The 26,650-nt window shown below is 42.3% G+C and overlaps 1 protein-coding gene across 1 annotated transcript in view; it reads right to left on the bottom strand.

Annotated features, from left to right (window-relative positions):
- SUCLG2 (succinate-CoA ligase GDP-forming subunit beta) overlaps window positions 1-26,650 on the bottom strand; it is a 185,846-nt gene that overhangs the window by 1,070 nt on the left and 158,126 nt on the right. Inside the window, exon 10 of the mRNA XM_069736543.1 lies at window positions 19,495-19,615. Coding sequence (XP_069592644.1) covers window positions 19,495-19,615 — 121 coding nt within the window. The remainder of the gene's footprint in view (window positions 1-19,494; window positions 19,616-26,650) is intronic.

The following is a 26,650-nucleotide window of genomic DNA, read 5'->3' as shown; positions in this document are numbered from 1 at the left end:
GTAATTTCCTAATGTATTTAGAATAGCAGTAGCTACGGCACTAGATTTAAATAAAATTCTACCTCCAGCCACCACTAGGAGGAGCACCCGATATGCAGAGATACAAGATATGATGCTGTCTGCAGTCACCTCTAGGAGGGACTCCCTGAATACAGAGGTACATGATAAGATTCTGTCTGTAGCCACCACTAGGGGGAGCTCCCTGTATACAGAGATACAGTACAGACCAAAAGTTTGGACACACCTCATTTAAAGATTTTTCTGTATTTTCATGACTATGAAAATTGTACATTCACACTGAAGGCATCAAAACTATGAATTAACACATGTGGAATTATATACTTAACAAAAAAGTGTGAAACAACTGAAAATATGTCTTATATTTTAGGTTCTTCAAAGTAGCCACCTTTTGCTTTGATGACTGCTTTGCACACTCTTGACATTCTCTTGATGAGCTTCAAGAGGTAATCACCGGAAATGGTTTTCACTTCACAGGTGTGCAATGTCAGGTTTAATAAGTGGGATTTCTTGCCTTATGAATGGGGTTGGAAAGTTTCTGCTTGTATTTCTTTGCATGAAGTCAGAATCGCCTCCCAGAGCTGCTGTTTTGATATGAACAGCCTCCCACCCTCATAGATCTTTTGCTTGATGACACTCCAAAGGTTCTCTATAGGGTTGAGGTCAGGGGAAGATGGTGGCCACACCATGAGTTTATCTCCTTTTATGCCCATAGCAGCCAATGAATCAGAGGTATTATTTGCAGCATGAGCTGGGGCATTGTCAGCATGAAGATGATTTTGCACCTGAAGGCACGTTTCTGATTTTTACACCATGGAAGAAAGTTGTCAGTCAGAAACTCTATATACTTTGCAGTGGTAATTTTCACATCTTCAGGAACCTTAAAGGGCCCTACCAGCTGTTTCCCCATGATTCCAGCCCAAAACATGACGACTCCACCTCCTTGCTGACGTCGCAGCCTTGTTGGGACATGGTGGCCATCCACCAACCATCCACTACTCCATCCATCTGGACCATCCAGGGTTGCTCGACACTCATCAGTAAACAAGACTGTTTGAAAATTAGTCTTCATGTATGTCTTGGCCCACTGCAACCGTTTCTGCTAATGAACACTGTTTAGGGGTGGCAGAATAGTAGGTTTATGCACCACAGCAAGCCTTTGAAGCATCCTACACCTTGAGGTTCGAGGGACTCCAGAGGCAACAGCAGCTTCAAAGAACTGTTTGCTGCTTTATAATGGTATTTTGGCGGCTGCTCTCTTAATCCAATGAATTTGTCTGGCAGAAACCTTCCTCATAATGCCTTTATCTGCATGTTGTCAAAGGCATTGCACTATAACGTGCTTCAGCAGCAGAGAGATCCTTTTTATTTCCCATATTGCTTGAAACCTGTGGCCCACTTAATGTGGAACATCATTTTTAAGTAGTTTGCCTTTAATTAGAATCACCTGGAAAACTAGTTATCACATGCGTTTAAGATTGTTTTGTTTTTCAAATAAACAAAACAATTACCGGTAAATCTTTATGACACATCCAATTTGCATAATAATTTGGAACACAGTGTAAATGAGACATTATGCAGAATGAACCTATGTAAAGTTGCAGGCAGCTAGAATTGTCTCTATACAAAAAATTTGACACATTGTTCAACATTCATCCTCAAATAAAGCAAATAATTAATAATAATAAGTATTATTTCCAGCACAGATCTACAGTATATTGAGGGTGGGAGGGGGAATAAACCAACTCATAGACTTGCATAAAAAAAAAAGTTGGAGACTTCGGCAAAAGCCACATTTGAACTAAAACTCAGACACTCCTTTACCCCATTTACTCACATGATGTCACCCAGCTTTCCTAAGTGGCGGTCTACCTAGCTGATCATTTCTTATAAAGCAGAAGTCTCGGTACAAAGCCTAAATTAAATAATTGACAGTTCAAAGCTAATTCTATGGGGGCGGCCTAATGCTGAACTGCTAATTTAACCAGCGACACCGCTCACATGAAGCCAATGGAGGAACAGTCTGTAGGTTGAAATCTAAATGTTAATTACATGAGGAAAGTGAGAAAATATCTGAGATACTGTTACTTGTGAGAACAGACAGGAAGCAGTGCTGCTCTGCTGAGACGCCATGTGTACCGGCACAATAGCAGGCACAACGGACACTGCAAAATGGTGGTGGACGTGGGAAACCGTAGAAACACTGCAGATCAGACCTCAGCAAACTGCGGACCGAGACATCTGAAGGGCTGAAACAGTGGCTCATGGGCCGCACCATGCCCTACCCCACCGCCGCACCCTGAGGATGCAGACAGCAGTGAATACACTGGGTGGATGGGGCCCCCAGTTCCACCAATCAGCGCGTGATACAGCATCACGATGACACCATTTCATCATGTTGATGCTGAGACTCGGTGCACAGAAGATGAGAGCAGAGCGCTGGGGGAACGGGAACAAGATATGCACTTTTTTTTTTTTTCATGTGTATGGGAGATTTGTATGCATATGGAGGATAGGTGGGGCTCACCAGAGGCGTAACGATCGCAGTCAGAGGTCGTGATCAGGCCTGTGTGGGCGAGGGGCCCACCGACACCAGCACAAACTTCAACTGGATGTGCATCCTCAGATGCATATTCAGCTGAAGTGTATTGCGGTGCAGAGACCCACTGGATCAGTGCGTGGCAACACACGGTGCCGGCCAATCAGAGGCCAGCATGCACACGACTGGGAGCGAAACGCAATGACGTCATACGCTCCCATCGCTTGCAAGCTTTAGTCAGCTGCCAGCTTCAGAAAAGGAGGCCGCACGGCGGGGGATTAGGGGGAAGGCGAGTATAATCATTTAATTTTTTTCTATACATTAAACAACATCGGCAGAATGGGGGTCATTTATACCAGGAAGGGGAACGTACATACCAGGGTGGACCCAGGTTGGGAGATATACATACCAAAATGGGGCACAGAAAAGGGACATATTGTAACTATGTATGTGGGGGCTCATACTGTAGTCTTAGGGTTGTGTATACTAACGTCACAGCTGCTCGCACCTGTTCACACAACCTTCATTTCGTTAGGAGGTGCTGGTCAGATTTTTCTTCTTTGTAGTAGCCATAGGATAGGTTATCAATAGGGGTCGGACACACTGCAGATTGACCGACCGGATGTCATATGCTCCAGATGGCTGTAAACAGAGTACAGGGCTGATGCAGAGAGGCTTTATACCTCTAGAAACTTCACAAGTTCCTTCCCCTCAATGACTTCTCATTTCTAAATGAGCACAAAAACTGATGGTGCTGCTTCTTTAGCTCCGAATGTTTTGTTACAAAGCCCCCCCCAAAAAAAGGATGCATCGGAAGAATGACAAGACTTTACACTTTGAAAAACCAACAACAAAGCAACGCAACATTTCTGGAATGTAAAACATCATGGATTATAAAAAAGAAGAAAAGAAAAAAAGACTAGTACCGAGAAGCTGAAGAGACGATCCTGTGAGCTGATGTAATGTCCACACGCCGACCCCAGTACATTAAACATTCCACTAAGTCACTAAACCAAACACAAAACCGCATTTCTAACCATTGCCTGCAGCTGGAGGGCCATCATTCTGCCCTTCATACTGCTGCATGTCGTTCCAGGTAAATTCTGTTTTAAAAATACTCAATTTACAGCATCGTTCACGATTACAGTTTAAACCGCGCGCCCTCTGAGTGGCCAAAGGGTTTGGGCAGTCTGTGCTGCAATTTGCCCTACATGTGTTTAATGAGAAGATCTGCAGTGAACGAGCTAAAATGAGCTTCATGTATCCAACAAAACAAGAGCTAGTGACTGCGGAAAACAAGTGACTGTCGAGAAGGAACTAGGAACAGATCCATAAGTTTCAAAAAGGAGCATTTCAATAGTCCGGCACCTATTGGTCTGGGACAAGTGATAAAAAGAGATTTTATCTTCTCTTATATGACATTGGCCAGATAATTCTGGATTCATCTGTTGCTCTTCACGTCAACCTTCCATATTTCCATCATTCTTACAGGGAGCTTCCTGCCATCTTGTATTGTCCAAATTGTTATTTTTCCGAGAATGTTAACAGACTATGCCCCATGTATAGGACGGATTGTGTCCATCATTGTGGATCACAAGGGTACCTTATTTGTGTAAAATACTTGGCCAACTAAACTCTACAGAGGACATCTACACATCGTAATGAGCCTGGCATCTTCAGAGACTGTATTAGAGGACCATTTGCAAGTCTTAAAACCAAGATCCAGTCATGGATTTGTGAGGTCCTACATAGCTTTCCTGTTATTTACATGGTAGAAAGGAGAGACAGTTCTTGGAGTCTCAACGAAAGGTCAAACCAAATTCTAGAGGACAACTACTCAATCTAGAAGTCAAGAGACTATATTAGAGGACAGACAATGGGCCAGTCCTGAAACCAACATCCAGCCATGTCTTTGTTAGGTTTTGCTTCACTAGTTTTTTCTATCATGTAAAGAACGGGAAACAATAAGCCAAGTAGAACCATGGTTCTAGCCATGTCATTGCTGCATCTCCCGATGGTCACAGGACAGTTGTATGTCACAAAAGCAACCACTGATCGGTTGCAGCCTTAATACTGCCATCAGATGGAACTCTAAAGGCCACCAGAGGTGGCTGTTTGATTTGTCACATGAATGCTGAAGCCACTCACCGGTTGCTGACCGGCTGAAGCCTTCACGCTTCCATCAGAGGTTGCCAATTATGTCACGCGGGCGGTGCAGCCAATTATCAGGGCCGCTGTTCCTCTGAAACCTTCCTACTGCTGCCAAACAGAACTGTGAAGATTGCCGCCCATCAGCCACCTACAATTATGTCGTGTGAGCGTGGCAACCAAAGTCTCATGATCCCACCCGATCTGTTATTTTCGATATACTCTGCCTAAACATCACAATTTACGCGTTCATCGTCTTTTTCACTTCCAACCCATTAACTTCAAGAACTGACTGTTCACTTGTGGCCTGATATATGCCACCTCTTGACAGCTGCCGTTGTCACAACGTAAATGTTATTCACGTCACCTGTCAGTGGTTTTAATGTTATGGCTGATCGGTGGAAGTGACTATTCTCTAGACAGAGTTGTCTTTTTTTCCTCATTTTTGATAAAACACCTTTTTTATGCGCGGATTAACCTTTGGCCACAGGGTGGTGTCAGAGAGCCGTACAAAGATCAGAGCTCAGGTTACATCCGACAATGGCGAGGACCAGACATTTAATTCTTCCAGGGTAACGCGGCTCGCTACAGTTTGTCATAGCAACAGCAGATGTAATGACGTATGGGAAGGTGGAAGTCGTCTCTGATCTACGGCCATAAACATTTTTATACCAGTAATCGACATCCCAAAAAATAGAGGGCGTCTTATCTCTCGGCCTTCCGGGCCATATTTAATATTAGGTCTGATTTATCAAAACAGGGTACAAGGAAAATTATCCATGTTGCCAATAGCAACCAAACTCAGAACAGAGAGTATAAAAAAAGGACTCTGGTTGGTTGCTAAGGACAACAAGACTGGTCTTTCTTAGGGTCTTCTGCGCTGTGATTGGTTGTTATGGGTATTTTGTATTATTTATTTTTTTTAACAGTTTCTTTGGGTGAGCAGGACATCTGGGAGTTTTTTAATGGTATATATTAAAACAAAATATACAATTTTGATTTCTGATGATTTTTACCACTTGCAGCTGTTAGAATTGTTATATCAATCTGCTCGTCTGTACTATTTAATAAAATATGTCTTGCATAGATTCGCAGCCGTTACAGCAGATGTGGTGACAGTACTCCAAGAGACCGTGATTTTTTTTACCAGAGAAACAATGATTTTTGCTTCTTTACTAGAATTTACTTTTACTCTTCTATCATTTTCTAAACAAATTCAAGGTTTTAATTGGGTGGTATAACGAAACGCGGATTCTGAGACTTCTTTCAGAGCCATATATATTGACCCGACACTTTAGTGTGTTGTCTATGATCTCCAGCTGTACCTCCTGGGCAACCTCAGAAGAGGTGACACTTTGTGAAGTAGATCGGTCAACTCTAAAGCCCCCCATAAGCCTTAGATGAGCGTTGGCCCAACATTTGCTCGCCGGCAGCTAACTCGACAGTCTTTCCCATCAGGAATGCACGATCTGCCGAGAACTTCTGTGTTCTCAGGGAGAAAGAGTCTAACACATCTCTGATGGTGGCTTAGCTCAGGGCAAACAAAAAAATTCAGGGAAAACAAAAGGATCAGTCTGAAATCAGACATACTGGATCAACGTCCCGGCAATCATTTGTCAGAGTTTCGACCAAACCATTGATAGTCGGTATGGTCAATCAGACATACGGGTTCCTCAACGAAGTCAGACATACTGGACCCTCAACTTCCCGGCAATCATTTGTCAGAAAGTTTCGACCAAACAGTTAATAGAAGGTAAGGTCAATATCAGGCATACTGGATCCTCAATGAAGGCAGACATACTGGATTTTCAACTTCCCGGCAATCATTTTCCAGAAAGTTTTGGCCAAACCGTTGATAGCCAGTATGGTCAGACATATTGGATCCTCAACAAAGTCAGAGATACTGGATCTTCAACTTCCCAATAATCACCTGTCAGAGTTTCGGCCAAACGGCTGATAACTGGTATGGCCAATATTAATCCGTGTATGGGGGGGGGCTGTTACACTGTGAATTACAGATACAATGCCCCCATCAGTGGCTCAGTTACATTGGCAGTGCCAATACAAGGAATTACATGTGAACGTGGAAAAAAGGGTTGGCACAGGAATGCCATATAAGAGATAAGTGGAATATCATACTTTGTGGTCACAGAACATATCCGATAACGCCGGGAATCTTTATCCAATGTTATTTATTTATCACAGATTACCAAGTATCTAATGCGGGAAGATCTAGCGTATACACTGCTGTGCTGTAAAGCACCGGATAGCTTCCCTGCACCGCTCATCCCTGCAGAGTGACACTTTCATTTGCCTGGATTAGGAGACTTTATTGCTCTTTCATATCAGAGCTTTCCTTTTTTTGAACAGGCCTGTATCCCAGTCCCAATAATCGTGATCATGGTAAGGGAGAAAACGCCATTAAAGTCTATAGTTATGTCCAAGAAGCTGTACTACAACACCCTACATCAACTCACTATGAACGAATGCACAGAAAAATGACGACCTATCCAAGCTCCTCCATGTCGGTACATTTCAAAGAGCAGAACAAATTAGCTGCCGATAGTAAGCTACGGTTTAGGACGTGTTTATGCGTTTACGCTTCTTTCTAAAAAGAGTTATGTAAATCAATTTGCTCATCCCAGTGGTCTGTGGCCTACGGACCGTAGAGAGAGAACAGTCTCTTACCTGACGGCACACAAGGCTGCTCTTTGATTAGTCAACCTGTCGCAATTAAGATGTTGTCTGTGCCGTACATCATATATGGGCAGTCTATCTCCAGCGCATGCGCCATTATGGACCAATACTTGAAACTGCCCATGTATGACACAATGTACAACATTTTTTTTTTTTTTTTTTTTTTTTAAGACTACAATTACTCTTGGAGCATTAAGCAATTATAAGTCTTAATACCTCTTAAAGGGTTAATCTTCATAGTGAACGTTATCAAACTCAGTGGGGTTCAGACTACTGTAAGATGGCCGTACATGCGTGGCTCATCTTCTATAAGACTGTCGGGGATAGATGGACCATCGTCTTTCTCCAGCAATCCCATAAAGGATGAATGGCTTGGTTGAGCGCATGCGCGAGCACCACTCCATTCTGATCTGATATTTCCGAGCCTCATTGTTGATTATGGATAGGAAATGACTTGCAATGTTGGGAATAAGACTATCTCCTATCCACCCTCAAGATCGGGGCTCTGAAACACCATCTGAATGGAGAGGCGCTCTGCGCTGTTCATTCTCTATTGCACTGGTGGAGAAAGTAGATTGCAGTTTTCAATTATTTCCGGCAGTGAATGGAGCATTGGGTGTGCATACATGCACCATACTGAAGGGGTATTTCATAGCTCCATTCTTGGGATCATTGGGGGTCAAAGTAGTTTGATGTTTGAGAACTATCACTGTGAAGAATAAAAAATGTAAATTATAGAGTTTAAGACTGCAAATTCAGTGGGGGGCTCTGTAACAGTTTCAGGGTGGTGCAATGGCCATACTCTAACACCGATGCTCCATTCGCCGCCAGAGATAATGGAGTACCGCTATCTATTTTCTCCAACAGTCCAACAGTGAATGAACAGAGCTTGCGTGGGCACTAGTGATGAGCGAACATGCTCGAACAAGGTGTTATCTGAGCATGCTCGTGTGCTAACCGAGCGACTTCAGCGTGCTCGAATAATATGTTCGAGTCTCTGCGGCTGCATGTCATGTAGAGATGGCCTGTTAGGCAATCGCCGTTGAACAGCGCAAAACATGCAGCCGCGGGGACTCGAACATATTATTCGAGCACGTTCGCTCATCACTAGTGGGCAACTCTCCATTCAGATGGGGAGTTTCAGAGCCATAATCTTGAGGATGGGAGATAGAGAGCAAATCTCAACATTGTAAGTTATCTCTCTGAAATACCATACTGGAATGGTGTGGTTCCGACACATGCGTGCCACCGCTCCATCCATTCTCTATGGGTCTGTCGGGGAAAGATGATACCTGTACTTCACCATCTCCGACAATCTTATAGACAATGAATAGAGTGGTGCACTGACGTACGGCCGCCTCTCCAGTCCGACAAGGTATTTCCGGGTCCTGTTCTCGGGATCAGTGCGAGTCCCAGCAGTCTCATCTCATAGATTAATAAAATGCAATGTTGGGAATAACTAAGCAGGGGCTTTACATGTATCGGAGAATTTGAGTTCAGCATGTTATACAGAGATTGTACGAAATTAATCAGTGCAGAATGTAAGACCTAAAAACAGAACGTTGAGGAAAGGTGGGGATTTTTTTATTTTATTTGTAGCATAGTACACCATCATGGAGGCACGAAAACGCATCTCGATATAATCCGAGATAACCGTACGGCAGGCGGCCATTCTGTACACCTCAAGAAGAATATTCTTATTGCTGTTCTGCATCCACAAGTCTCGCAACAAAACATAATAATCGGCCGTCTCGGCAGGTGGACATCCTCTTGATTAGTCAAGTAAATATATGCAATTAGAAAGTTGCCATGTTCAAAGGGAGCGGTAATCCCTTCCTTATCCCCTGATCAAACAGCCTGTAATTATTAGACACAAAATCCCCCTAAATCACAGCAGATTTGACTGATTAAAACTTTCTTCATCAAGACATTGTGTAATTCACCGAATGAGGACAAAGATTATTCGGGCGGCTGCAGAGCTGCATTCTCCGAGCTGTTCCTAGTCAGGATTGCAATGTGTGGGAAGACCCTTTACTTCTTAATGGGGTATAGACCTGATTTTCTTAGACTAGGAGACTGTAAAATACTTCAGTGACCTACAGGGATAAGTATTACACACTCACACTGATGCTAGGTTACATTGTGTCTACTATTCTGCCACTTTTAGAATACCGTAGCTTGAAGGAATTCTGCTGCTTTGCTGTTGGCTCTCAGGTTGTTTCCCTTGGTGCGTTGAGGTCTGCACAGAGAATGATTAAGCAGTGCATTTTGGAAGATGGGTCTTTTTTTGTTGTCTGGCACACAAACCTCTATCTAAAAACCCAGCTAGCTGCAAGGGGTGCACGCAACAATACGACTGATTATTAATACAGTATATATACATTTTTAATGCCAAAGCAAGTTGAGCAGCATGTATTTTTTTGCTGCACAATAAAAAAATGAAATAAAAAAGCATAACACATGACAGCAGGATTAAATTACACCGGGTTTGTTTGTCGTCACGGACCAGGCAAGGCCTGCATAGGAGCTGCATACTCAAAACGGTAGATTTCTAATAAAGACCATTGGCAACGATACTTTTTTTATTAAATTAAAAAATAAATAAAAATAAAATGATTTGCTCTGTACTCTGACAGTCTAACCTGGATGTGTCGAACCGGCCTTAGACAGGCCTGAGACCACAGAAACTGGAAGAGTCCTTCAAGAATAATTACCAGAGTAAAACCATTGCGCTCACTCAGGGCAATAGTCATGTTAGATATTAGACATATGGGGTTCCCCGTGGATGCACCCATAATTCAGAGGCAGGTAATCCCATCTTGTATATTTAGGATTTATCCACAGGATGTGCCATAAATGTATGGTAGAGGCGAGCCTCGCCGATGGGACCACCAGTTGTGGTCGGAATTCCTATTTATTTGTATAGGATTTCCAGGAGTCCTGTTCTCCATGGTCTCGCGGCGCAATACATACAGGGATTGCCTATCAAACAGGCAATCCCGGCATGTGTTGCGGCTGTCGAAAAGCCGCGAGACATGCAGCTGTGGGGATTCGAACATAGTTTTTGAGCACCCTGGAGACACTCGGTTAGCACACAAGCATGCTCAGATAAGGCCCCTTTCACACATGAGTTTTTTGCCATGAGATAAAATCCGTTGGCTCGACGGATCCGTCGCAGATTGTGAAAAACTGATTGGACGGATTCGTTTTTTCAACTGATCGGACTAGCGGATCTGGCTAAATAAATCGGAGCATGCTCAGTTAAAAAAAAAATGGAATCCGTCGCCAGATTTGACAGATCCGGCGCCCACAGGCTTCCATTTGAGCAAACAACGGACGGTGACTGATTCATCATCCGTTTTTTGACGTACACAAAAAACGTTACTTTGTCCGTTGTCTCCGGCCGCTGGACAAACAATTTTGGATGGATAAGGCGAATGATGGATGAAACATGAGACCATCCGTCGCTAATACAAGTCTATGAGAAAAAAATGGATCCAGTGGCATCAGTCGCCGGATTCGTTTTTTCCAAAATTCGAAGGATTGCGACTGATCGCAAAAAACTGACGTGTGAAAGGGGACTAAAACCTTATCCCAGCACGTTCGCTCATGGCTACTCTCGTGTGTTGGGTATTATGTCGTATGCCCCCAGAAGACAAAAGAAACAATGCAAAAGAAAACATTCTTTGTTGGCACCATATATACCAAAAATAAATAACACTTTCATGCCAGGCTGTACATTACTCCAGGCTCTTACGCACACTCCACACATCGCCTTAGGTTTCCACCTGCTGCACAGTCTTCCTTCATATCATTGGGATTCAGAAAACATGGAACAATATGTCTTTTTTCCTTCCAGTATAAAATGCAGGCGTATTCCTCAAATCTCCAAAGGACACCATGCACAGTATACACCGGCACTGCCGGGCTCAGATAACATAATACTGAGGTTGCCAGCTCCTCCTTTGTTGTGCGGTGGCTCTTTGAAGAAGGCCGCTTTGGGCAATGCAATAGAATTGTGAGAAGACTGGAAAATGTGTCTGTGTAGAACGGTTTGTCTGAAATCCTCCCCCCCCCCGACTAGAGATTCAACAGCTTGTGGCATCTTCTGGATCCTGACCGGGCTACTGATAACACGAGGCAATGCTGGGCATCACACGTTAAGATTAAAGATGTCAGAATCAGCTCCAGCAACCTAAAGAAAAGAGTAAACGGCAGCACGACATCGACTACCGTAAAAAAATAATTATGCCCATTTAAAGGGGTTTTTCTGTTCTTCAAAAATGTGTCTAATATGTAAGAAACCGAGACATAAAACGTTTATACTAGATCCCTGGGAGGCTACATCATAAGATAACATGTATGATACTAGGATATGGGGGCACCACAGACCATACAGCAAAGGGATCCAACCCTGACCTGAGAAAATAACCATACAAGAAACAAAAGAAAGAGCACAGGCCATAAAAATGGGGATCACCAAACAGCAAAGATATGTACAAAAAACACACAGCTTTATTAAGGTTTTAACACGGGAAAAAGAGCATTAAAAGCATTTAAAAACACATAGAAACTAAAGCCTATAATAAGGCATATGCCTATAAACAAGTGAAGGGGGAGAAAATAGGAAATAGATGTACAAATACTCCTCAAACCACTATATGGACAGCATATTTCTTGATGTATAAAGCGTCAAAATAAACGCATGTACATCATATAAGACACATATAGGGGTATTGTAGTAGAAATGCATGCAGTAAAATACAGGAGCTCTGGATGAACTTGAAATAAAGCTCAAAAACCCAAGGTAGTGCACATACAATAGCGTCACTCAGGTAAAAACAGATAGATAAAGCATGGAAATTATTCTCTTACCACACTCCTAGTCCCTAGATAGAACAGATTGAGACAAGCACAATAGCCCTGAATGTCCCAAAGTAAGGACATACCAGCACACTACCAACGTAAGTCACTCTGAGTGAACTCACTACCTACAGGCAGGGTTAGCAAATCATGCATATACATCATCTCCCCAAACAACCAGCGGGTGTAATAACTCTAATGTACTGACAGGCATAAAGAGAGCAAGATACCCAAGATAACATGGTTGCCACTGGGTTTTGGGTCCCTTTAAGCAAACTTTACTGAGGCCTTCAACCATTCACACACGGTGCATCGCTCCTGTGCCCGAGATGGTACACTGGGACACAAAGTACTCAATGTAGAATTTAGAGGGTTTTTTTTTAGTATGTTGATTGGATAATTGAAAATATTTAATATTAATGTCGATCTATCACCTGTTATCATCTGAAGACCTGATGATGCTTCTGTATTTACTTTGAATATTCATGTCAGGATGGCTGTATAATCCTTTATGAAGGGTTAACTTAATCTCTATATACTTGCCCTGAGTCACAACTCCTCAGTGTCCTCTTTGCTGCTGCTGAATCTGTCCCCACTTTCCCCTGCTGCTGAATCTGTCCCCACTGCATCTGTCCCCCCATAACTGACAGCTACTCAGTGCTGTCATTCCTTATTGATGAATCTGCACCATCCTATACGACAGCTCCTCATAGTCCCTCCTCACTGCTGTTACTGAATCTCAACCCATCTAGCATGAGTGACAGCTCCTCAGTGTCTCTCCTCCCTGCTGCTGAATCTCCATCCACCTAGCCTGAGTGACAGCTCCTCAGTGTCCTCTCTGCTGAGGTTGAATCTCCATCCACCTAACCTTAGTGCAGCTCCTCAGTGTCTTCTCTGCTGCTGAATCTCCACCCACCTGGGGTGAGTGACAGCAAATCATTGTTCTATCTGCAGCTGCTGAATCTGTCCCCACTTAACTGAAAGCTCCTCAGTGCTCCCCCTCCTTATTGATGAATCTGCACCATCCTATACTGACAGCTCCTCAGTATCCTTCCTCCCGGTTGCTACTGAATCTCCACCCACCTAGCATGAGTAACATCTCCTCAGTGTCTCATCTCCCTGCTAAAGCTGAATCTCCACCCACCTAGTCTAAGTGACAGCTCCTCAGTTTCTCTCCTCCCTGCTACTGAATCTCCATCCACCTAACCTGAGTGACGTCTCCTCAGTGTCCCTCCTCCCTGCTGCTGTTGAATCTCCACCCACCTAGCCTGAGTGACAGCTCCTCAGTTTCTCTCCTCCCTGCTACTGAATCTCCATCCACCTAACCTGAGTGACAGCTCCTCAGTGTCTCTCCTCCATGCTACTGAATCTCCATCCACCTAACCTGAGTGACAGCTCCTCAGTGTCTTCTCTGCTGCTGAATCTCCACCCATCTAGGGTGAGTGACAGCAAATCAGTGTCCTCTCTGCTGCTGCTGAATCTGATACCACTTTGCTTAACTGACAGCTCTGAGCACTACCTCACCTTATTGATGAATCTGCACCCTCCTATCCTAATTTACAACTCCTCAGCATCCTCCTCCTGCTGAATCTCCACCCACCTAGCCTGAGTGACAGCTCCTCAGTGTCCTCCTCTCTGCTACGGAGTCTTCAGCCTCCCAACCTGAGTGACAGCTCCTCAGTGTCCTCCTCCTTGCTACTTCTTATTCTCCACCCATCTTTCATAACTGACAGCCCCTCAGTGTGCCTCCTCCTAGCTCCTGCTGGTGTTTCATACTGCACACACGGACGAAGACCAAATACATTTGGACTCATGAGTATCTCACTCTTCAGATGGACTCACAAAATGCTGGTCAGAACAGTCATTCTGACATGGATTTTCATAGTAAGCACACTAGCATCATCTGGTCAGGTATACAGATTGCATTGTGAATTCTGGTAACAGATCAGTTTTAAAATCGAAGAGTGCTTGTTTCTGCACAAAGCAAAAGTAATAAACTCCACAATTTTTTTCCAGGCTATATGTCAATTATGACCCTACTGTACATGTTGCATGTCTAGATTTAGCACATTATACAATCTTGCATTGCCGCAAACTTGGGAGGAATGATTTTGATAATCAAAAGGAGTTTATCTATTGGGGTTCCAAGTTCAGGATCATCATCTAATAATCGGACTGTAGAGGGGCTACAAGGCTGAATCAGCACATTTATGCATTACAAATAGCTTGCAGATGCTCAAAAAGGTCTTCCCATGAACGATGTACATTTTAAATCAATGGATCTTACTATCTTACTCCAGCAGCATTTTTTTAATCAATAGATCTTGGAATAACAAGTTCCACAATTGGATGTCTTAGAAAAAAATGTTCCTGTGCTCAAATAATCTTATAACTGTGCCCCTGCTATGTTCGGCCTTATATGTGGTGTTCAACCATGCAAAGCTGCTCCAGTTCATGATCGGCACATACCAGGGAAGGAAGCATAACAGAGCATGTAGATGACACAGCAGGGGCTCGTACCTGCTGCTTTCTGTGAGGTAACACATTTCTCTGCCTGTTTGTTTTATCAAAGCAGCGAGTGTTTCTGCCATGTGAGTTGGTGAGTTGACCTGTGAGTTGATCATAAAGCAAGACAGTGACGTAGGAGTTCTGAGGGCCACTGATCCCATACATCACTGACTTGATTTATGATGAGCTCACAGGACTGGTGACAAGGCTGAAACACTCGCTCCTGTGATAAAACAAACAGACAGATAAATATGGTACCGCACAGAAAGTGCCAGCTGTGAGCCCGTAATGTGTTATCTATATGCTCATGCTGAGGGTCCTAGCAACAGGATACAAGGGTCCCAAAGCTGATCAAAAGGTAACAAAAAGGAATTATCCAAAGAGACTCTCTATATAGATATTTATATAATTCTGTGCTTTTAGGTTTATTATGCTTTGTTATTGTTTTGCATTGTCTCTATATTTAAAGGATATAATGATATATCTACCTTCATATTTTTACATTATAAAATTTCTCATGTGCATGTACACAAAGTAACTAAACACCTCATGATAAGCGCCTTGTATCCTTATAACTGGAGCCGGTGAGGCTTGGGAGAACATTTATAATATCAATACCTGAATTTACTGAATAAGTTTTGCATCGTCGGCAAGATTCCGAGTTATATGTGCACTTTTTGGAATATTCGGCTAAACTTTTGCCTGCCATCAGCATTGCTTACGCAGCACTTGTCATTGTGAATTAGCATTTCCTGGCGCAGACAGTGTGCGCATCAACAACCGCCTAAACATTGTGATCGCTGCTCGTTTCAGAGATATTCATCCTCATTTTTATTTTACTTTTCATATCTAATAACAGCAACAACCTGAGAGCAAGAAAACAAAACCACGGGACTCGAATAAGAAGTACAAACTGTAAAGATCAATACTTATTGGGGGGCTCTGCTCATCAGGAACACTTTGGTCAAACTTCAATGCCAGATCTTGACTGACGGAGGAGCGGGACGGATTTAAAGGTGGTGTCAAGGGAAAAAAAAAGTTATCAGTTATCTACAAGATAGATAATTCATCAGTGGGGGTCAGACCACTGGTACCTACACCGATAGGCAGCATAGGGAAAAAGCAAAGTGCAGAGCTCAGCAGCCCCATGGGAAAAAAATAGAGCGGCGGTCAAGCATGCACTCTGATGTTCCGTACAACAGGGGATTAAAGTGCCCTGTTCTGATTATCGGTGCAGGAACCCCACTGACCAAAAGTAATTACCTGTATTATAACCAAAAATAATACTAGAACTAGTGATAAGGACTTCTAAGAAGTGAAACAGCCATTAAAATGATACCTGTCTTGTAGTAATCAGATGTGCCAACGATGGGAAATCAAGCATTCAAACTGCATGCAAATTAGCTTGAAAGTGCACTAGGGGTGTGTCAGAGCGCTTGGAGTGTACCGAGAAACCCCCAATTATTTTAGGTAATGCAGTTACCCATCTTATAAAGTGATGTCGCTAGGATAGTAGGACATAGTCACTTAAAGAAGTGGTCCAGGTTTAAAAAACGACTGCTTTCTTCCAAAAACAGCACCACACCTATCCGCAGGTAGTGTATAGTGTGCTAAATCAAATCGGACATAACCAGAAATAAAACCTGTATTTTGTAATCCAAATCAACCCTTTTAATAATGGTGGGGGTCCACCTTCAGGTACCCAAGCAGTTCTGATAATATAGGGGAAGTGAAGGTGGCGAACTGCAGCTCCAACCAGGTGACCCGGTGCGCTGCTGTGCGGGAAAAATGAGGAAACGGATGCACCACTACACCAGCACTATATCCACTTCTTTCTCAGGAAGGTTGAGATTCTGGTTTTCAGACCCTCACTGATCAAAAATTATGGAATATGACTTCACCTTATGAAACGGGAGTCATTATTTTTTGTAATAAGTGTAAGAGAATCAGCTGTCATTTGCCTCTCCGTTTCCAAGAGCATAGCGACAGTCTAGTTGATTGACAGAAGTTGGCGGTGAATTCGGAGTGCAGGCTCATGTGTATCTGAATGTGAGTCAGATGCAGGATCCTCCACTCTTGACCACGGGTGTTATGTGCCACTACAACAGTGCATGCAACCGCTGTGGGGGGTCTCCGAAGAGAGGGGGTACCCACTTTTGGTTGGACTAGGCCCAATTTTAATGAGTTGTGAGAGCTTGCAGTGGGATGTCATCTCTAAAGGGACTGTAATGTTTGCAAATCAAGAAGTAAAATATGTGGTCAAATCGTGGGAAGAATGCACAAGAAGTGGAAGACAAGGACAAAAAAACAAGGAGGACAAGGAGAGCAAGAGGGACAAGGAGAGCAAGAAGGACAATGAGAGCAAGAAGGACAAGGAGAGCAAGAAGGACAAGGAGAGCAAGAAGGACAAGGAGAGCAAGAAGGACAAGGAGAGCAAGAAGGACAAGGAGAGCAAGAAGGACAAGGAGAGCAAGAAGGACAAGGAGGACAAGAAGGACAAGGAGGACAAGAAGGACAAGAAGGACAAGAAGGACAAAGAACAAGGAGGACAAGAACCTCCTGCCATGTATAGGTGAGGAGTATGATAATCGTTGAGCAGTTCCTGAAAGGGCCCTTATTTTTATCTCCCAATGATGGATGGATGAAAATGGTGATGGCAGTATATTTACCAAGACTCCTGTAGTGATTAGTGGAAAGACGCTGGAGATTCTCTTTCATCTTGCAGAATTCATACACTTAGAGAAAGCTTTGGAGGAATAATTGTGCGCTGTGTTTTCCTGACATATTTTGATAGCTTGGTGACAGCAAACTAGCGGCTTTCTTAAACATGACGTTTACGGGCGAAAATTACTAATGTTTGGAGGAGCCGTGATAGGCTGCAGAGTTCATTTTTCTCCCTCACTTTCTCTTTTATATTCTCCAACAAAAAGAAAAAGAAACATATCAAATCTAGACACACATTCGCCTTTGGGATGTTGAAAAGAAGGACAAGTTCCTCTTTGCTGTGATGGGGACAAAACTGAAATGAATTTAATCTAAGAGCTGAACTTCTGCATGCTGGTTTTTGAGGTGCAAATGACAGGTGGAGAAACAACAACAAAAAACCTCAACATCCTTTTACTTAAAAATTTATTTTTAAATGGAACTATTTTAAAATCGCAATTTCTAAAAAATGTATATAAAAGCTAAAAGCAACTTGATAAAGGACTTTAGCAACAGGGCAGCTGCATACAGTCAACGACAAGGTAATCGTATGCGCTACTGCTCATAAGACGGACTAAACATATTTTATAAATTATTGGACATACGAACAATAACCAGAGATTTTCGTTACAAGATTGAAAACATTTTTGTTCAAAATAATTTATATTACACTTTGCAACAACAAAAAAATTGATACAGCGTGCTTTTACTCCTGTTCTCATCCTTTCTTGAGAAGTTATTCCATAGTCACTACTATTGTGCCAATTTGTACGGCACTGATCAGATTAGATTTTTTTCCAAGTTTTTTCAGAAAAAAGGAACATTTGCAATCAGATAAGCATGATCCTGACTGCTATAAAAGATGCAAATCCTATTGTAGGTCATCCATATTACATGGACAGATACATATATATGAATGCTGCAAGCTCAATTAGGGGGTCCTACTATCAACACTCATAAGTTATTCACAAGATTGGTATTAAAGTGTAATTCCCCCCAAAAATCAAGCTATCCACAGGATAACTCTACAGGGAATAACTCGCTGATTGCTGAGGATCTGACCACTGAAACTTCCAGGAATCCAGAGAAAAGGGCTTCACAGCCCAATTCTGCATTCAGTGGCAGTGCTTATTCATTGTCTATGGGACTGCTGAATACAGTACCACTTCCATCAGTCCCATTGACTATGGGAACAGAGGCCGAGTACATGTACCTACCTTTGCGCGCCATTTAGGCCCGAGCTGCTCATTCTCAGAATCGTTGGAGAATAACCCTTTAAATACCTGATTACTTGGATTCATGCTAAGAGTACCTCTATTTTAGTTATTATAAGAAATCCCACTGATTAAGCGTTTAAAGGATTATTCTAAAAAAAAATAAGTTATCCTGTATCCATAGGATAGGGAATACATTTCTGATACCTGCACACCTGAACACAGTGATCCCAAGAACATGGCACTACAACCCCGTCCTGAATGGAGCAGAGGTGCACATGCTAGGCCACCGATCCATTCATTGTTGATAGGACGGACAGAAACAGCTCAGCGTTGTACTCAGCAGTCCCACAACGAATGGAGCAGAAGCCGAACATGCGCACCACCACTCATTGCAAGATAGGGGATCACTCAACTTATTGGAAATAACCCTTAAAATACTTGATCACTAGGACTCTTGCTGAGAACTAAAATAGGGGTACTAAGTCCACAGTTCCTCCTTAAGATTGTTCTAGTAGTAGTTATCGATGTAGCACCCAGACACAGTTCCCCTTTCATACTTTATGGCTAGCCAATCTTAACTCCTCAAAATCAACTGATCCAAAAGACACTATGGACACAAGTGTATAGTGCAGGATACTGGGGCACAACTCAGCTTTTTTATATATGCATCTCAAACGTAATCCAAATCTTAAAAAAAAAAAAAATAGAAATTTCCAGCAACAACAGCAGACGCAACAACAACAGACGCAACAACAACAACATGAACATACTGTAACTCAAGAGAATATACTGTGCTATTACCTTCTAGTCTGACGACCAGAGGCACTTTGAGCTCCAGCTCTCGGCATGCTTTGGTTATCCCATTGGCGATAATGGCACAGTTTACTATTCCTCCAAAAATGTTTATAAGAATTGCTTCAACCTGGGAAAAAAAAAAAAAAAGGATTTGATTATTACATTTACCATTTCTGAACCAATAATATGCTAAAAGCTTAGAAACCGTAGCACCGGCATAACAATATACTGAAACAAGTGTAGTGGAAGCTCTGTGAATAATGGAATTTCAAAAAGCATGTGGACCAGACAAAAGGGCGCTTATAGGGCAACGTCGTCAGGAAAAAAACAATGAGAAGCTAGTAAAGAAGTCTCACCTTAGGTTGTACTGTCGCTACAACTCCCAATAGAAGCATGAAAGATTTGGATAGCCGGATGGAAACGCTGCCGGTGTCCTAAATCCTCCGTCAGTTGTGTCAGACATTACTGGGAGAAGATTCAATGTGGTGGGAAAGGTGTGGCTGGCTACCCCTCAAATGGGACACTCGGAAGGTGCAGATAACCGGCTAAAGATTGTCCATGTGAATAAAGATTGTCAGCCGGTTATCGGTGACGTTCTGAGTGTCCCATTTGAGACAAAGTCACCTGCACCAAGTCCACCACATTGAAGCTTCATGAATGATGGGGGTCTTGGATGAATTGAACTGTATGCATATATTTGGCCCATGCATTATGGAGTCTCCTGGACTTGTTCTAGCTAAAGAACCTTGAGTGAAGAAATTGAAATCTACTACTCTTAAAAAATGGAGATCCAGACCAAATAAAGGTCCTGGCATAGTGGTGGCCAATTTGAATAAAGCCACTGGCTATCTGAGGAGTGAGAAGGTTCAGCTATTTTCAGATGCTTTACTTTTAGGAAGAGGACCCCTTTACTTAGTATGAGTGCAGGTCCTACGAGGAACACAGCCAATTCAACATTTACGGCAGCTCCTAACACGATTCCACCATTCATGTAGGGAACACAAATAGAAGGGAGGATCCAGGAGTAGTTGAGGTCTGCCCATGGCCCACTCATGTCCCAGCACCTACCCGGTATCTGCACATCCTCTCCAATAGCAATTTGTACATAGTACTGGGAATAAAAATCCAAAGCATTTGCTACCTGTCTATGAAGATGTCTGAGATCTCAGAATGATCAAACAGTGATTAATACAGTTTTCTTTGTGTTTAACGTGTGAAGCTTGGAAAACATCACCGGCACAAAAGCAGATCTAATCAACATCTGAGACGTGCCGTGTTTTGCCTTAGTGAACATGAAAATTGTTACCTCCTCCCTTATCTGTTCTGCGTGTTCCTCTAGGGATTGAAGAGCGCCAACACTTATTTATTTATTTTGCCAATTTACATGTTGATTGTACATCTAGACGAGGGATAAGGAGGATATCGGGCGCTAACACTATTTTGGGGTGCCTGGATAAAGCAAGGGTACCGCCAATTTTGCTGCTAAGTGCATCTCTTAGCAGAAGTGACAGTGGGAGACGTCCCTATTAGTGATAAGCGTATGTGTTGGGATAAGGTTATCTGAGCACGTTCGGGTGCTGAGTGTCTTCGGCGTGCTCAAATAACATGTTTGAGTCCCGGCGGCTGCATGTCTCGCGGATGTTCGACAGCCGCAACGCACGCAAGGGATTATCTAACAAACAGGGTTTGCGAGTGTTTTCATACAGGCAGTTTAAAGAGCTGTAAAACTTTCTCAGCCAGATATTCAAATTATTTTGCATCTTAAGCTATTTTCATACAAACGTTTTCATGAGAAAAGGAAATAGAGCGTTTTTTTTTTTTCACTTTTTTATAGTCAGAAGGGGCTATTAAAATACATTTTTAAATGTGTTTCCCTTTCTGTAAATTATTTTTATAGATCACACTTTTTTTTGACAAGGCGTGGCTAAAAAAACAAACAAACAAGGATTTTGATTGGAAGCAACTTGATAATCTACTTTTTTAATTCTATTTTTGTTTTTTAATTTATGGCACATACGGTGTCCCTTGTGTGGTTATAAAAGACCTTTGGGTGGCACTTCAACATTTCATTACTATTTTTTTTTTTATCTGATTTCCCCTGCAACTGAGGATGGAATATTACCCCTAGTTACAGTGGAAATTGAGCCTCCTGGCAGCGTAGCAGAGTTGACAGTCTCCTAGGACTAGACAGCGCCTGCGTCCTCCCTAGACCCAGCCAATGCCACTTCCTATATGCTGTATACACAGCCCTTATTCAGCACTATATATACAGCGATCAGGAAGACAGAGACGGAAATAAACCCTCTGTGCCTTCTCTATTGGAAGCTGGATCATCTGCAATATGCACTGAGGTTTGAAAATGTCACTGCAAAGTCAAACGTGGACTGTCCCAGCCAAACCCCAACAGCCGCTAAGGTAAGAAAGCGATTAGCAACATGATTAGAGATATGTTAGCGGTATTTTGGTGCGTCGACTTGTCTTTGTGGGATAAGTTGCACATTTTATCCATATTTTATTTATGATTATGGCACTAAAAGTAGTTGAACACCCAAGATCAGAGTTTGCTCTAATCTCGGCTGGTGCCATTGAACCACCGTAGTTTAAATGTAGCTAATGGTAATGTCAGAGAACAACAAAAGAAAATAAAAAAAACTGTTTTCATAATTGATTACTTTATTAAAAAAATAAATAAACCAGAGTAATTAGAGAATAACAGGATTCAGTCACTATCTACACGAGTCAGGAGGAGAATTCATTGCAAGGTTTTACCAGAATTTTACGAACCAAAGCCAACGGGTGAGAGTTAACACTCACTTTACCGATGCTTGTACCCCCGTCATATTTCTGGCGTCTATTCTTTAGCCACTTGTCTCGCTCATTCCTCATAAATCACCAACAAGTGACACGATTTTCTGACGTTCAGAAACACGCGTTTTAATCCTTTATTTTCGGGCAGGAGCGAATTTGTGGTGGAGTAAAAAAAAAAAAAAAAAAGCGCAAGCAGCATTTCACAGACGGTAAGCTTTCCGAGAGCGCAGCATAAAAGCTGATTTTATGAAAAGTTCATTTCAAAAATACTAAAATCCCCCCCCCCCTGAGCTCTGGACGTAACCTCGTGTAATAGACGCATAAACCACGCCATCTTTATGTAAACTATGGGCTGTTTGCATTTATGGCCCCGCATCGCTCTGAACGCTGTTAGTCAGGGTCAATTGACGAGGCAGACATTTTATCTGTGTAGTAAATAAGCTGGCGGAGTGGAGTTCTTTAAGCTAATTAACCACAGTACGTCTATAGCGGGAATGTTATGGAAGGACGATGAGCACGTAACCAATCCAAAGGCCTCTACTGTCCCGGGGGACTCCTAAAAAAAAGAGGAGACCCCAAGACTTGTAGGCTATTCTCATACATGATGGCACCCCTAAACAGGCAGTTAGAAAAGGCAGTGATGCCGAGACCGGAGTCGCAGACTCAAAACCAGGATCCAGTATATCAGAACTGTTCTTGTCTCATGATCGAGGAAGAATTGGAAGAGTGGGGGGTGATCTATATATTAATAGGTGGAGAATATGTCTGACTTTTTCAGGCTGATTTATTTAAAAAAAAGAAAAAAAAACATGGAAGTACAATGTAGTTTATGGAAATAATATAAAAACCTCCTGTAGCCATTAAAAAGAAAGCGCGTCAACAGTTCAAAATTGGCCAGTTTTTGTGCTTATTTTATTCCCGCTGTTCTCCTCAGTATTCCGCTTTTTGTATCTTTTTAATCCTCTATACCAGGGGTCCCCAACTCCAGTCCTCAAGGCCCACCAACAGGTCATGTTTTCAGGATTTCCTTTGCATTGCACAGGTGATGCAATTATTACCTGGGCAAGACTAAGGAAATCCTGAAAACATGACATGTTGGTGGGCCTTGAGGACTGGAGTTGGGGACCCCTGCTCTATACGGTTCCCCAGATATAGGCTTTTTCACTTCATGCTATTTTATATGGTTTTTACAAAGAAGGCGGTGCTCAAAGGGTAATTATCCAGAACAGCCTAAAGACACCGCCCTAGAGGATCCCGTGGGCCAGTAAAGATCATGAAAATCAGCACTAAAAATGCCCATCTCTCTGAAACCGTATATAGAGAAGGTCGGCGTTCAGTAATAGGGAGGTGCTTGTAAAGAATTAAGTCAAAATACAGGATTCTCATAAGCTTGTCGCTGTGACAAAATTTATTGAACCCAATAGAAATTTTTAGTCAAATGTGATGAGTGCTCGGAGATTTAATTTTCATCACGGCAGCTGAATGATTTACAGCTAGTAGCCAGCCTACGTACATGTGGGGGTTGCCTGGTTGCTAGGGAATCCCTACATGTAATCAAGCTGGCTAGTAGCTGTAAATCATTCAGCTGCCTCGATGAAAACTAAATCTCCGAGCAGTCATAAAAGCTCAGAGGTCACCCAAGTGTGCTCGGGAAAACCCAAGCAAGGAGTACACTAGCTCATCACTAGTAATTATGCAGAGAAGCCTAAAGACACGCCCCAGAGGATCCTGTGAGCCAAACCCCCTTAGTTAATATATGAAAATTAGAACTAAATAAAAAATGTCCATCTCTCAAACCATATGGCGGAATAAAAAACAAAAAAATTAAATCCTTAGTAGAGCAGTGGGGATAAAATAAGAGTCAAAGCGGGATCCTTCTGACCTAGTGACAGGCAGTCTTTAAAGATCACTGCCATTATGCACCATAATAGTGGACTTGATCTGTTTACTCCCGGCAAAGTAAACTTTTACTTTCCAGTTAGACTCTTTGCTGAAACATGAAATGCTTGTAACAAATCAGAGTTTAAAACTTGAGCCCATACAGTGTTACGGATTGACTCCAAATTTATTCTGTAGCTGAACGGCGACCCAAGAACCAAGGCAATGTCATTAAGAATTATCTTTAGCATAAAATATAAAGTAAAGACTTCTACAAGTTGAAGTATCAAAAAGTCTCTGACTGCCCATCTCCAGATATCCATAGGCTACACGTACACTTGGGTGCTTTGGATACACTAGAATTTTACGGAGCTACAAGTGCTGAATACTGATCCACAGCTCCGGTGTATGGCGCTCTCCTGTGTGTTTAATTATCAGTCCATCAATTAATTCTTCTCACTATTATGTTTTCCATCTTGTCTTTGCGAGATTCATGACCACCGTCCTCGGCGGGCAAATGTATGCATTGTGCAGTTTTTTACAAGAGGATATTGATGAATCATACATCAACCATGAAGTCCATTTACATCTATCCGCTATTCCATCACATCATGCGGTGTAAGAAATTTCTTGTTTTTTTTTTTTTTTGCTAGAATTCCATGTACTATTAATGGTAATAACTATGGTATATATTATTTAATGGATCCCATTAATTTTAACATTAAAAAACAAACAAAAAAACACTCCAGGGATAGCCGGAAATAATCACTTGAGTAGTTAAAATTCTTGTATTCTTCAGCATTATAAATAAAATAAAGAAGCTTGGTAAGGATCGTGAGTGGAACAAAAAGTTATCTGCTCAATAATTTTATCATTTTTTCTATATACAATATTTTTTAGGAAATGACAAAATCCTTGAGTTTTGAAAGCTACCATTAAATAGGGCACATTTTTGAAAAGTTTTCTTCATTTTTTTTTTTTTGTTTTACATAACCACATCTCATTTCCATCAGGACGCCCCTGAACGTACAAGCTTGGTCAATGAAAAATGTTGGGAGCATCACTTCCCAGAAAGCTTTAGCAGGGTCTGAACGAGTTCAAAAGGTCTCTCCTTTTTTCTGGGAAAGTTGGCAAATATGCCATAGGAGTTTATAAAGGCACATGTTCCACCGAGACATGAGTGTGTATGCACACATTGGAATGTCCATCTTACTGGAAAACGCCTTCTCATTTTTAGATTCCCCCTTGAACACGCCTCTGGACGTACAAGTTTGATCAATGAAAAATGTTGGGAGTATCACTTCCCGGAAGGCTTTTGCAGGGTCTGAATGAGTTCAAAAGGTCTCCCCTTTTTTTATGGGAGAGTTGGCAAATATGACATAGGAGTTTATAAAGGCACCTGTTCCACCGAGACATGAGTGTGTATGCACACATTGGATGTCCAACTTACTGGAAAACACCATCTCATTTTTTAGTTTCCCCCTTGAACACACCTCTGGACGTACAAGCTTGATCAATGAAAAGTGTTGGGAGTGTTCCTTCCTAGAAGGCTTTTGTAAGGTCTGAAGGAGTTCAAAAGGTCTACCCTTTTTTCTGAGAGAGTTGGCAAATAAGCCTTAGGGGCTTACAAAGGCAGATGTTCTACCGAGACACCAGTGTGCGGCTGTCCACCTTACAGTAGAATACCATCTTGTTCTTAAACCCCATACTTGGTGCTGGTTTATTCTACATCTTTATGTCAGAGATTCACACAGTCACTGAGATGATTAGGTTGTTTGAATAGCTTCAAAGCCTAGGGGACAATAAAATAACAAAACAATTAATAATCATCTAGTAAACCCCTACTGGTCAAATGCCACCACAGTGGTCCTGTCGAATTATTGCAGACTGTCCTGCAGTGACGACGTCTGGACCACACGCACATGCTGCAGACAATCATAGGCCTCACAGGTCATGTACTGACCGCCCTACCCTCACCGATGTGGCCCGTGTATGGCTGCAGTAATCGCGTGCCTATGGTCAGCAGATCACTGCAGGAAAGGCAGGCCACACCTTTATATGCACATGATACAATCAGTGTCCGCTAGTTGGGCTCAGTCCTTCTCCGTACTTATCCACATGTATTTTATTTAACAATCGGTAAGGTTTTTAATATTAGAGTTAGGACTGTCCCAGTTAGGGTCACCGTGAAGTGGTGGGATGGCTTTTGCATTTTTTTTTTTTTTTTTTATCAAAAAACATGTTAACTAAGTACCCTATATTATTTTCATGCACTATTGCTGTTTATTTACTGCATGGCATCCAATCATTATGTTTCGGTTCTTGGTTTTAGTCTGTTCAGTGGTCAGTGTGAACGTGCGCTAACACATTGGATGCACACCAGTTTAAATCCCAGTTAAGAACTTTGTTTTTTTTTTCCAGTCTGTTGACATGTGCATATAAACGTGTGTTCTGCCTTTACTTTGAACTGGGCATC

This window comes from Ranitomeya imitator, chromosome 8 (genome assembly GCF_032444005.1).
Source record: "Ranitomeya imitator isolate aRanImi1 chromosome 8, aRanImi1.pri, whole genome shotgun sequence".
In the NCBI taxonomy this organism is placed as follows: domain Eukaryota; kingdom Metazoa; phylum Chordata; class Amphibia; order Anura; family Dendrobatidae; genus Ranitomeya; species Ranitomeya imitator.
This window is presented reverse-complemented; position numbering and strand designations above follow the sequence as displayed.